Source organism: Podarcis vaucheri (assembly GCF_965113315.1).
Source record: "Podarcis vaucheri genome assembly, chromosome: 10".
In the NCBI taxonomy this organism is placed as follows: domain Eukaryota; kingdom Metazoa; phylum Chordata; class Lepidosauria; order Squamata; family Lacertidae; genus Podarcis; species Podarcis vaucheri.
This window is the reverse complement of record NC_138748.1, coordinates 58,071,362-58,084,191: the sequence shown is the minus strand read 5'-3', so window position 1 is coordinate 58,084,191 and position 12,830 is coordinate 58,071,362. Positions and strand designations below refer to the sequence as shown.

Below are 12,830 nucleotides of genomic sequence, written 5' to 3'. Positions count from 1 at the left end.
AGAGCTGGTCAATTATTGCACACTCTTGGGAGTATATGAGTGAGCCTCCAATCTTAATTGGGGGGGGAGTGTGGTCCCAGCCATTCAAGAAACACCACTCAACAAACATGTCATGCTTTCTTTGCCAGGCAATGGAGGCGTGCAAAGATGCTGGCTTGGTGAGGTCCATTGGAGTGTCCAACTTCACCCGTAAGCAGCTGGAAATGATCCTGAACAAGCCAGGATTGAAATACAAGCCAGTGATAAACCAGGTCAAGCATGTTTGCCTTTTGTAGGGGTTTGTTCCAAATGCTATTGAAAGCTTATTTATTTAAGATCTTTTTGTACGGACAGGCAGAGACCCCCCAACCCCGGGCAACACCCGAGTGGAATAATGACTCAAGACAACTTGTTATAGGATTAAAATTTGGCCACAACTTTATTAAAGCTTCAAATGTAGGGAGACCTTGGCTTAGGCATTGGGCGTTTATCCCTCCCAGTCCCCGGGCTGGGGATCTGGGGAACATCAGGGTTATCCAGAATGTGTGGGGATTGGGCTGGCTCTGGAGAACGTCTGTTCAAGCAGAGAGCCCGCCCCCCATTTTGCTGCCGTTGCAAGAGAGAGCAATGACAACCTATTGGCGTATGGCCAATTCCTCCCCTCAAAACAACCCCTTTAACGGGGAACCCTGGGATCGCCACCGCAGGGGGTGCGTGGGTCACCGCTTCACGCCCCACCCCCAATTTAGGGAAGATGGACTAAAGGATTCTGCCCAAGGCCTGAAACCGCAAAAGTTGTGACGTTTTGCTATGGGGAAGGCAAAACCTGCCAATGCAGGAAAATTCCTTTCCAGCCCTTCAACAGCGACCATAACGTAGCAGCGTCTACATACCTGTGAAGAAAAGGTTAGCCTGCAAAAGAAGGCTTAACTGAGGGAGGGCAGGGTGGGAGAAGCGCTGAAGCCGACTGAGAACTCCCAGATAAGTTCCGCCCACTATTATGTGGGCAGGGCGATCCCTCCCCTTACCTGGTCTACTCTCTCCTGGCAATGCCTCCCCAGCTGGGACTGGGTAACTAGACCCCTGTGTTGCAATATAGACAAGCTGAACAATCTAACACAACATGATGGCCAATAACAATGGCACTAAACATCAGAAATTACAACCAAAGTCTCTAAATCTTCTTCACCAGTCACGCTAGAATAATTCAAAAGTTCGATATATACATCATCTGTCACCAAATATCGCCGGAATAGAGTTTCCAGATAACCAATCTGTTTCGTTCAATGCTTCATCAGCCAATCTTGATCGATTCTTCATCAGCCAGACTTGTAAGAATTAATGTGAGAAGGATGCAGTTCAATTTCTTAACAAGCCAATCCTACATGTAAACAAGTATAAACACTGTAGAAAATATGCTCTGGATCAGTGCTCATATGATACTGTAGTCTGTATTAGTCTATAAATAGTGTTTAGTGCCATTGTTATTGGCCATCGTGTTGTGTTATATTGTTCAGCAAGATTGGGTAACTGGCAGAGGTAGGCGGCTACCTCCAGGTGTCCATCCTGGGGGGGGTGAATCTAGGTTGTACTGCCGGGAGCCGCATGGGATTGGGGGGGGACTGTGCACGACCACGCAAAAGGCGCCCCCCATTCGATGTGGGGAGTGGTCATTGTGAGAGGACCTTTGCTTTGACAAACACAGCCATTCTCTGAAAAAACTTGCTTAAGGCTATAAGGTCGCCGATCCAGTCACAAGAAGATATGGTTATGAGTTGTGCGGTGGACTCCCCTAAATTCCTGGAACCAGTAATGGGTTCTCATTTAATCAAGACCTCGGACAAAAGAAAGTGTGGAGAAGTCCATAATGTTTGAAACAAGCATCTCAAGTAGAAGGAGGCCTGCAAATCATCAGGGCCCACACAGCCTCTTGTGGGGACTCTGGAAGTTCTCAAGTGGGGAGGGAGGGGCCTTTGATTTAGGCATCTGGGCAAAGTTGTTGCACCCAAGCAGCCCTGATTCACTTGGACACTGGTGTATATCATGTAACCAATCAGACCTTTCTGCTCAACATAGAAAATTCAGAGAGTGAGTGGGCAGAAATAGAGACACTGCAGGGAGGACAGTGTGCCCAGGATATTTCCAACAGGGCTGGAGTGACAGGAGATTGAGGGGGAATAAACCCTGTCCCCCATCTTCAGCTAACACACATTTCATGGATAAAGAGCGTGGCAATGGAAACCACAAATGCTTGAACGGTCATCTAAAGATTCTGATACATCAGAAAACACAGCACACTTTAAGAAAAGTAACAACTGGATTGTCAGGATTGTAGAACCCTCATATAAGAATCTGCCACTGTCTGAAGAGCACATTCCAGCAGAGTCAGAAGAGAAGGAGGAGGGAGAGAATGGAATGCAAGTTGCCAGGGAAAGGAGCAGGCAAGATCTTGGTGAGGGGTGAGAAGATACAGTGAAGGAACCCACAGAGAGTGGCAGCTTGTCAGAAAGGGAACATGAGCCAATCAGCTACAGACTTAGCCAGAGGGGAGGCTTACAAGACAGAGAGAAGGAGAAGCAGCACAAGAAGAAGACGTACTTCCTTTGCTTCTTCCGTAGTAAGAGAAAGGGAAACCAGAGTCCAGTCGAGTAGGCTGTTATGGAGGCTGCTCGGGAGTCAGCTGCCGGACTTTCCGTTGGTTCTTTGCAATAAATCATCCTTTTTAATTAGCCGGACTTGTGCGTTTTAAGTGCCTCTGACATGGATATTTCAAGAAATAATAGCATGGTTCTGCTTTTCTGTCTTTCCTTTGTTTCACGGTATTCTTTGTTTCATCTGAATTCTCACTTTGGGGCTGTGTTGGGGGATTTTGAATCCACAGGTTGAATGCCATCCTTATCGGAACCAAAGCAAGATGCTGGCCTTCTGCAAGTCAAACAATATCATCCTGGAAGGATATAGTGTCCTGGGATCCCAAAGGGATGCAAGTTGGTAAGAGATTAAGCCAAAACATTTGAGGACCACCTCAGGTACCACCTAGGCCGACTATTCCCCAGCATTCAGATCAGCTCTGAGGGTTGTACTTTTGGTCCCACAATTAATAAAGATCCTTCTGGTGGATACCAGCACCAGGGCCTTTTCTGGGGAACTCATTCCACAGAGAGATTTACAAAGCTCTTCCCCTCCCATTTTAGACATTCTCAGAAACCTTCCCATTGCTGAAGTGTTGTTGATTTTTTCAACTTAAATTTTTATTAGTTTTCATCAAACATACATTACAATACATTCATTGTATTAATACATCTCATACATAACATTAGCTCTGTTGAGCTTTGGACTTCCTTCCTCATATATTTTCATTATGTCACATATTTTATACATTTATCTATTTGATCATAAGATGTTGAAGTTAATCAAATCCTGCCAGTGTCTTTAAAGATTTACAGTTGTCTCTTATATAATCCAAGTATTTACTCCAATTTTCATAAAACTTTTGTTCATCCTGATCTTTTATTCTCCCCGATATTCTAGCCAGTTCCGCATAATTAATCATTTTGACCTGCCATTCAGTAATAGTTGGTATTACTTCTGTTTTCCAATTCTGGGCTAACATACTCCTTGCTGCTGTCGTGGCATACAGGAATAGGTTTTTATCTTTCTTTTTAACATCTTTTCCAACTACTCCCAGTAGAAAGGCTTCGGGTTTTTTTAAAAAAGTGTACTTAAACTTTTTTTAAGCTCATTGTAAATTAATTCCCAGAAGCCTTTCACTTTACTGCAATTCCACCACATATGGAAAAGATCTCCTTCTACCTCTCCACATTTCCAACATTTCTTATTTTTCATTCTGTACATCTTTGACAGTTTTACCGGCGTGAGGTACCACCTGTATATCATTTTCCATACATTTTCCTGTAATGCCGTACAAGCCGTAAATTTTAAGTTCACGTTCCATAGTTCTTGGCAGGCTGATTAGTTTTCCTAAGCAATTCTTCATATGTAGATCTGTTTCCTTCCATGTTAATTTTCTTAATGGTTAATACATCTATTGGAGATATCCACCAGGGGGTCTTTCTTTCTAGTAGATTTTTATTTCTCTCCCATACCTCATACAATGGTCCCCTAAATGCATGGTTTAGAAATCCTCTGTGAACTCTTACTTTATCGTACCACAGGTACAAGTGCCACCCGTACCTGTTATCATGGCCTTCTAGGTCTAGGAGATCTGGGTTGTCCAACTTTATCCAATCTCTCACCCAGGTTAAACAAGCAGCTTCATAATATATCTTCATGTCTGGTAGAGCGAAGCCTCCTCTTTCTTTTTTATCCACCAAAATCTTCATTTTTATTCTTGGCCTTCTGCCCTGCCAGACGAATGTTGCTAAAGTTCTCTGCCATTCTTTAAATTGTTTAAGTCCTCTGATCACAGGGATTGTTTGGTACAAAAATAACATTCTGGGTAGAATATTCATTTTAATCACTGAGATTCTACCTAAGAAGGATAGTTTTTATATATATATAGCTGATTGACTTCTCCCAAACGAATGTTTTTTAATGTTGCAGGCAGGGGGCTATTTAATAATTTCTGCTTCTGAAATTCCGTGCTGTTTTTCAATCATGTTTACATTATCTTTAATGTTGATTTAAGCAGTAGAATGGCAGGAATGAAAGGGCCCTGCACCCAGCCTTGCATTTAAATAATTATAGCATTTCTCTTTTTACATAGCTTGTTTTGTGTGTCTCAGAATTTTAAATTGTATTGTTTTTATCTATATTGGAAGCCACTTAAATGCTTATTTTTAACAAGTGGGACCAGCAAGAAATATTGAGTTCTCTTTCAAGACAATGAGCTGTGCATTCCTCCAGGATCCTCCATTTCATTCGAACATCAACTCTCCAGCAGGCACACAGGATTCTTTGGGCCTTTCTTTCCTGCCTTAGCCCGCCTGCCCCCCCAATACAGATTGTATTTAAGCAAATAAAAAACCTCTCTTAAAACATGAATTAGTTCACACTTCCGGAGGCGGCGCGAAACGAGTAATGGCGGTCCTCTTTGCGCAGCAAAGAGGGGCTCCGCAGGAAAGGGTTGTTCGCTACGGCGAAGCGACGACCCATTAAGTTAAACCACGAGCAGAGTGAGCTCGTGGCCGTGGGATCCGGCGGGCACCGAGAGCGACCCCCAAAACGAAGAAGGGACCCCGTAAGGGGCTCCGGAAGCGCGGAGGGGAAGCAGTGCTGAGGATTCATCACTCTTTCTGCGGGAGTAAAGCCGCGCGGCTGTTACCGATGAGCGCCGACCTTTCTTCCTTCACATTGGATTACAAATCAACTACTCGTGAGTAGGATTTATTTGAGATTGGATTACAAATTGTGAATTCGGCTGAAAGCGGGAGACGAGAAAAAGGAAGTCCGTCTCCCGGAGGTGCTTAATGATCAAAGGCAAAGGAACTGACAAGCTGGAAGCAGTACAAAAGGGTTTTTAAATGAGAGACAGCATACGCCTGGAGAAGTTTGGAAATTGAAGGGAAAGGCAAGTTATCTTTATTTTTCTGTGATCGTGTCTATTCTGCTTGGGGTTTCTTCTCCGCTTAAACTTTTAAAAACTTTAAAGACTTGAAAATCCCTAGTCCCGGACTTGCAGCGGGCAAAAAGTTGTGTTGCGGATACACTTACAAAGCTGAAACAGATACTTAGAGGCATTACCGGTGGATACAATTAAGTAACTGTATTTTGCACCTTTTAAGAAACTATTGTGGCAAAATTGAGAGGGCTCTGCCAGAGGGAAAAGATCTTCTCTAAGGACACTGATTAATTTAACTAACTGTAGGAACTTTAATGGCGACTGAAACTTCGTTTCTTCTTTCATGAACTGAACAACACTCCCCCTAGTGGAGTTTGGGATTTACAATTTCCTGAGAACTGACTTTGTTTTGTCTCTCTGTGGTCTGGTTACTCACTCTGAGGCCTGTCTTTCCCATGGAACTTTTGACGGCTTGACCTTGAATCCAAAGACAGGTGTGGAATGAGTGTGGAATGAGTGGTAAACCAAAAACAAGAGCTGCGTCGAAAGCAGGGAAAGGCAAATTGGTACAAACAACTTTGGTTTCCCAGGCCCGCAGATCTTCAGTCCCTGCGGTACTACAGGCTGTACCATTACCAACAACCCCAGCTGAAGAATCAGAACAATCAACAAGTGAAGATATGGCAGCTGGGGGATCCAACATTCTCCTAGAGGAAATGCTACAACAATTTGCAATTTTGAACAAAAAAGTGGATGACCAAACAGCAAAAATTGACTTAGCCACATCCTCAATTACCAAACTTTCTGAACAGGTGGCTAAGCATTCACAAGACATTGGAAACCTAAAGGACGTGGTATCCGAAAATCGAAAATTGGCCGAGGCTGCGAATGAAAAAGTAGAAGCAGTAACTAAAGAAGTGGAGGAATTGAAAGGAGAGGTAAGGCCGCTCCATAAACATATTACTGACCAGCAGGCCTATCTGTCTTTGGTGGAACTGCGAAACAGGGAAAATAATTTGAGATTACGCTCTATCCCAGAGATTGAGAAAGAGGACTTGATTGGCTTTTTAACAGCAGAATTTTCTAAATTCTGGGGTATAAACGAAGATACAGACTTCAAAATAACAACTGCATTCAGATTGGGAAGGGTTGCCGTGAAGGACAGACCTAGAGACTGTTTGATTATTTTAAGGACTAAGCAGGAGAGAGACAAGATACTTGACCTACATTTTAATAAAGCACTTGTGATCCAGGACAGAAGAGCACAAATCTACAAGGATATTCCTAAACAATTACTGGATCTAAGATCTAACTACACTGACCTAGCTGGACTTTTGAGAGGTAACGGAATACCTTACAGGTGGGAGTTCCCACAAGGCCTCTCATTCAAATATAAAGGAAAGAAGATAAAAATCAAAACGAAAGAGGATAGCCAGAAGTTCCTACACGACCACGGAGAAGACTTGCAGAAAGGAGCGGCAGCTATTTGGCCACCACCAGAGTCAGGAAAAGAGTTACCATCCTCGGATTTGGACAAAAAAGAAGACACCCAACAAGAGTAACAACAGATTGACACAGGATGTCTCTGCAGCTGTATAGTTGGAACATTAACGGCGCGAATTCCCCAGAAAAACGCAAAAGGATCTTCCATATTTTAAAGAAAGAGAATTTGGATATAATTTGCTTGCAAGAAACCCATGTGACCAGGTCACACAGGAAGGTGTTAACAAATAAAAGATTAGGCCAAGAATTTATTTCATCAGATAGAGTCAAGAAGAGAGGCGTGGTGATTTACGTCAAAGAGAATTTATCACCAAAATTTTTGTTTAAAGATGAACAAGGAAGAATCCTGGCTATTGAAATTTCGACCCAAGGAGAAAAAGTTTTGATATTAGGAATCTATGCACCAAATGAGGGGAAATCAGAATTTTATAAGAAGCTGCATGAGACACTACTGGACTATCTGGACTATTCCAACATCATTATGATGGGAGATATGAATGGGGTCGTCTCTACTTTGATGGATAAGTCACAGAATCAGAATCTGACTAAAGATGGAAGACTACCAAAAACTTTCTTTGAACTAACTGACAATATGGACCTAATTGATTTATGGAGGACGAGAAACCCCCTAGGTAAAGAAGGAACTTTCTTTTCTGAGGCCCACCTGTCATGGACAAGAATCGACCAAATCTGGGCAACTAGAGGGCTGGCACCTAAGACTACAAAAATAGAAATCTGCCCAAAGACTTGCTCCGACCATAACGCTTTGAAAATGGAAATGAGATTTACTACTGCCGACTCCTTCAGATGGAAAATGAATGACAACCTGTTAAGAGATCAAGAGATCGTAAAGAAGGCCCAAAAAACTTTAAAGGATTACTTTGAAATTAACTTGAATACCTCGGTGGAAAAAAGAATTATCTGGGACGCAAGCAAAGCTGTTATGAGAGGGTTTCTGATACAACAGAATACAATCAAGAAAAAACTTTGGAATAGTAAAAAAGACAAGATATTGGAGAAGATAAGTGATGGAGAGAAAAAATTAAGAGTGAATCCAAAATCAAAAGAGACTTTAAGAGAAATCAAATTTCACCAGTCACAATATGCGAAATTGATTAACCAAGAAGTGGAATGGAAAATCAAACAAATGAAACAAAGATCTTTTGAATCTGCGAACAAATGTGGGAAACTGCTCGCTTGGCAGTTGAAAAAGAGACAAAAATTAAATTATGTCACCAACTTAGAAGTTGAAGGGAAAAACATCCAGAAACCGGGAGAAATTAGAAGGTGTTTCCAGAAATACTTTAAAAAACTGTACACACAAGAATCCGAGGAAGCAACTGAGATAGAACAATTCTTGAAAGATAACGGCCTACCAAAATTATCTCAAGAGAAGAGATCAATCTTGAATTGTAAAATAACACAACAGGAAATCGAGGATGCCATTCAGAATATGCAACTAGGCAAATCTCCGGGCCCTGATGGACTCACCTCCAAGTATTACAGGATTTTAAAAGACTATTTGATACAACCATTAATGGAGGTTTGCAACCAGATTATGGGGGGAGGGAGGGCACCAGATACGTGGAAAGAAGCATTCATCACACTGATACCTAAAGTGGAAACTGAAAAGACTCAACTCAAGAACTACCGCCCCATCTCACTCCTAAACGTGGATTACAAAATATTTGCGGATGTTTTGGCTAACAGATTTAAAAAAGTACTAAATGAAGTAATCCATAAGGACCAAGCAGGCTTTCTCCCAGGTAGACATTTGTATGATAATACCAGGAACATTATCGATATTCTGGAACTTTTACAAACAAATATTAACACCAAAGCAGTGTTAATTTTTATTGATGCGGAGAAGGCCTTTGACAACATTTCTTGGAAATTTATGAAGAAAAACTTGGAAGGGATGGGAGTGGGAAGGGGGTTTGAGAATGGAATAGAGGCAATCTATTCAGAACAAAAAGCTAAGTTGATAGTGAACAATGTGGTGACAGAAGAACTTCATATTGAAAAAGGAACACGCCAGGGGTGCCCCCTATCCCCTCTGTTGTTTATTTCAGTCCTGGAGGTTTTGCTGAATATGATAAGGGAGGATCGGCAGGTACAAGGAATACGGGTCGGAGCGAAACAATATAAACTGAAAGCATTTGCAGATGACTTGGTTTTAACATTACAGGAGCCAGAACCTAGTACAAAAAGAGTTTTGGAATTGATTCAGAAATTTGGTCAGGTGGCGGGTTTTAAGCTGAACAAACAAAAAACTAAGGTGTTAGGGAAAAACTTGACGGTTACTGAAACAGAGGGGTTTCAGAAGGAAACAGAACTAAACATTGTTAAAAAAGTGAAATACCTGGGGGTCAATCTGTCTTCTAAGAATTTGAATCTATTTAAAGATAACTATGAAAAATGTTGGTCAGAAGTCAAAAAAGATTTAGAAATTTGGTCAAGATTGAAACTATCCTTGTTAGGCCGAATTGCAGCTATAAAAATGAACGTTTTGCCAAAAATGTTGTTTTTGTTCCAGGCCTTGCAGATTGTGGACAGAGTGGATTGTTTCGGAAAGTGGCAGAAGGACATTTCTAAATTTGTCTGGCAGGGCAAAAAGCCCCGAATAAAGTTTAAAATACTAACTGATGCAAAGGAGAGAGGGGGGTTTGCCCTGCCGGACTTAAGGTTATACTATGAAGCTGCGGCCTTCTGCTGGATGAAAGATTGGATTTTATTGGAAAATACTGATGTCCTAGATCTGGAAGGCTTTAATAATTCGTTAGGTTGGCATGCGTATTTGTGGTATGACAAGGGGAAAACACATGGAATGTTTAAAAACCATATTGTCAGAAAAGCAATATTTATGGTCTGGAAAAAATACAAAGACTTATTGGAAAGTAAAACCCCGAGGTGGATTTCACCAATAGAGGCCAAAGCTCGGAAAACATCCAATATGGAGGCATATTGGCCGAAATATTGGGAAATAATAGAAAACATTGGAGGTAATTGGAGGTTGCAGAGCTTTGAAAAATTAAAGGATAAGGTGCAAAATTGGCTACATTATGCCCAAATTAATGAGGTTTTTAAGCTAGATAAAAAAATAGGATTCCAGGTGGAAAAATCGAAACTTGAGACAGAGTTGTTAGAACCAAAGACCAAGGTAATATCGAGAATGTACAACTTGCTGCTTAAATGGAACACTCAGGATGAGACAGTTAAATCAGCCATGATAAAATGGGCTCAAGACATTGGTTACAATATTATGTCTGAGGACTGGGAAAGGTTATGGACCACCGGTATGAAGTTTACGGCATGTAATGCCTTGAAAGAAAACATTATGAAAATGGTATACAGGTGGTACATGACCCCAGTCAAGCTTGCTAAGATATACCATTTGTCTGATAATAAATGTTGGAAATGCAAGGAGGCTGAAGGGACATTCTTTCACCTCTGGTGGACTTGTCCAAGATTGAAGGCCTTTTGGGAAATGATCTATAACGAGTTAAAAAAGGTGTTTAAGTACACCTTTCCCAAGAAACCAGAGGCCTTCCTTCTGGGCATTGTCGGCCAGAAGGTGTTAAAAAAGGATAGAACTTTTTTTATGTATGCTACAACTGCAGCAAGAATTCTTATCGCCAAGCATTGGAAGACCCAAGATTTGCCCACACTGGAGGAGTGGCAGACGCAATTGATGAACTACATGGAACTGGCCGAGATGACTGCAAGAATCCAAGACCTGGGAGAAGAGGCAATGGAGGAGGACTGGAAAAAATTTAAAGACTATTTGCAAAAGTATTATAAGCTGTATGAAACATAAGACGTCGTATGATTTGGAACGTTAGCCCCAGCAATGAAATTTAATTATCTATGAAATTGCTAACATTTGTGAAAGAATCAAAGTTTAAATGGGTAAAAATGATATTTTTAGAGTAAATGGAGAATAAGAGATCTAAACTTAAATTGCAACTGAAAATATAAAGAAACACACGAAATAAGGGTATAATTTGCTGATGACCTTATTATCAAGAATGCATTATGCGGGAGATGTGGGGAAGTCCAATGGAAATTTGAAATAAGCTGTTGAAATGGATGTGATTTTCTGTTCTTTTTCCTTTTTTTCTTCTATTCTGCTTTTTCTTTCTGTTCTTTTTGTAATTTGGAAAAATGTAATAAAAATTATTATAAAAAAAAAAATAAAACATGAATTAGTTCAAATCAGCTAACTGACCTTTAAATACAAATTACATAGCATATATTGGATGGACTAGGCCAATACTGTATTAATTTTAGAGCGGGATTTATATATTCTGGACACCAGAAACACACCTTCTCTCCATGTTGCTTTCCGGCAGGATAGATCAAAACACTCCTCCCCTGCTTGAAGACCCTCTGTTAGTTGCGATCGCCAAGAAGTACAACAAAACCCCAGCTCTCGTGGCTATTCGCTACCAGCTGCAGCGTGGCCTGGTGGTCCTAGTGAAGACCTACACCAGAAAGCGAATTGAGGAAAATGCCCAGGTAAATCAGTATATAGAAATTCATTAAAAATACAATACTGAAAAAGCACATCATTTGGACACTGTGATCTCACGGGTCACATGACGTGGGAGGGAAGATGCGCATCTTGGTTTGGGGACTCAAGAAGTTGGAGGAGTTTCCAGCAGTGGATATTCAGAAGAATCACTGCCTCAGACAGTGAAGTCAGAGTGCAACCATCATGACTAGCTTCCATTGGTATTCTTATCCACCATGAATTTGTCTAATGTTTAAAGTTGGTGGCTGTCACTGTTCAGTGGTTTAGCTATGCACTGCATGAAGAACTTCCTTCGCTGGACTATGACTTCCCTCATCCCTGACCATCATACATGATGGCGAAGACTGATGGGGAGTTGGAGTCCATCCACATCTGGGGGGCCACCGTTTCCCCACTCCTGTTCTATTGCAAACCTACATTACTATGCATATAAAGTTCCCTCAGTGGGAGGACATCTGGACTGAAGCTGTTGAATGAAGGAATTGAACTTTGGAAGGTGGTAGAAAAGTTCACTTTGGTATCCTTGTTGCTGAAAAAGGTGCACAGCTCTGAGGTGCAACAAAAAGGCATGAGGTAAAAGCCCCTCAGCATTTTATTTTCTCCCCCTGACAGGCACTTACTTTCCAGCTGTCTGAGGAGGATATGAAAGCCATTGATGGCCTTCACAAAGGCATGAGCTTCATAAAAATGGATATGTAAGTCATATTTAAATAGTGTGCATATGGATACATAAAAGTGGTTCATGCAAGAATTCATACTGCGAGAGCAAAAGGAAGAAAAGATCTGGTATCCATCTCTTCTCTTCATAGAGAATTAGGTGATATTATAGAAGGAATAACTGTGGAGACTTTGTACGAAAGCCGCATGCATTGTTGGAGTGGGGTGCAAGTGTACGGACAAGTGTCCATGTCACAGAATCATAGAATTGTTGACTTGAAGAGACCACAGGGGTAATCTAGTCCAGCCTCCTGCAATGCAAGAATCTTTTGCCCAGCATGGGGCTCAAACCCATGGCCCTGAGATTAAGAGTTTCCAAGCTCTACCAACTGAGCTATCCCAGTCCTATTTGACCCTAGACAGGCTTCCAAATACACTTGAGACCAATGCCATACAATGATGTGCAGACATTCCCAGGAGCATTTGATGGGGGGAAGATGGCTTCCTCATGCATTACTGCCAGTAAGGGACTCCCAAAACAGCATTTGTCCTTCTGCCCCTTCCTGAAAGTCTCAAAAAGACGCTGGGGAAGAGGAGGGAGACCTTTGACCCAACCCTTTGGTACCACTTTGATCA

The 12,830-nt window shown here is 41.6% G+C and overlaps 1 protein-coding gene across 1 annotated transcript in view; it reads left to right on the top strand.

Moving 5' to 3' along the window:
* Positions 1–12,830, top strand: part of LOC309541400 (aldo-keto reductase family 1 member C3-like) — a 29,818-nt gene that overhangs the window by 16,104 nt on the left and 884 nt on the right. The window contains exons 6-9 of the mRNA XM_082239237.1: positions 129–251; positions 2,861–2,970; positions 11,356–11,521; positions 12,150–12,232. Of these exons, the coding sequence (XP_082095363.1) occupies positions 129–251; positions 2,861–2,970; positions 11,356–11,521; positions 12,150–12,232 (482 nt within the window). The remainder of the gene's footprint in view (positions 1–128; positions 252–2,860; positions 2,971–11,355; positions 11,522–12,149; positions 12,233–12,830) is intronic.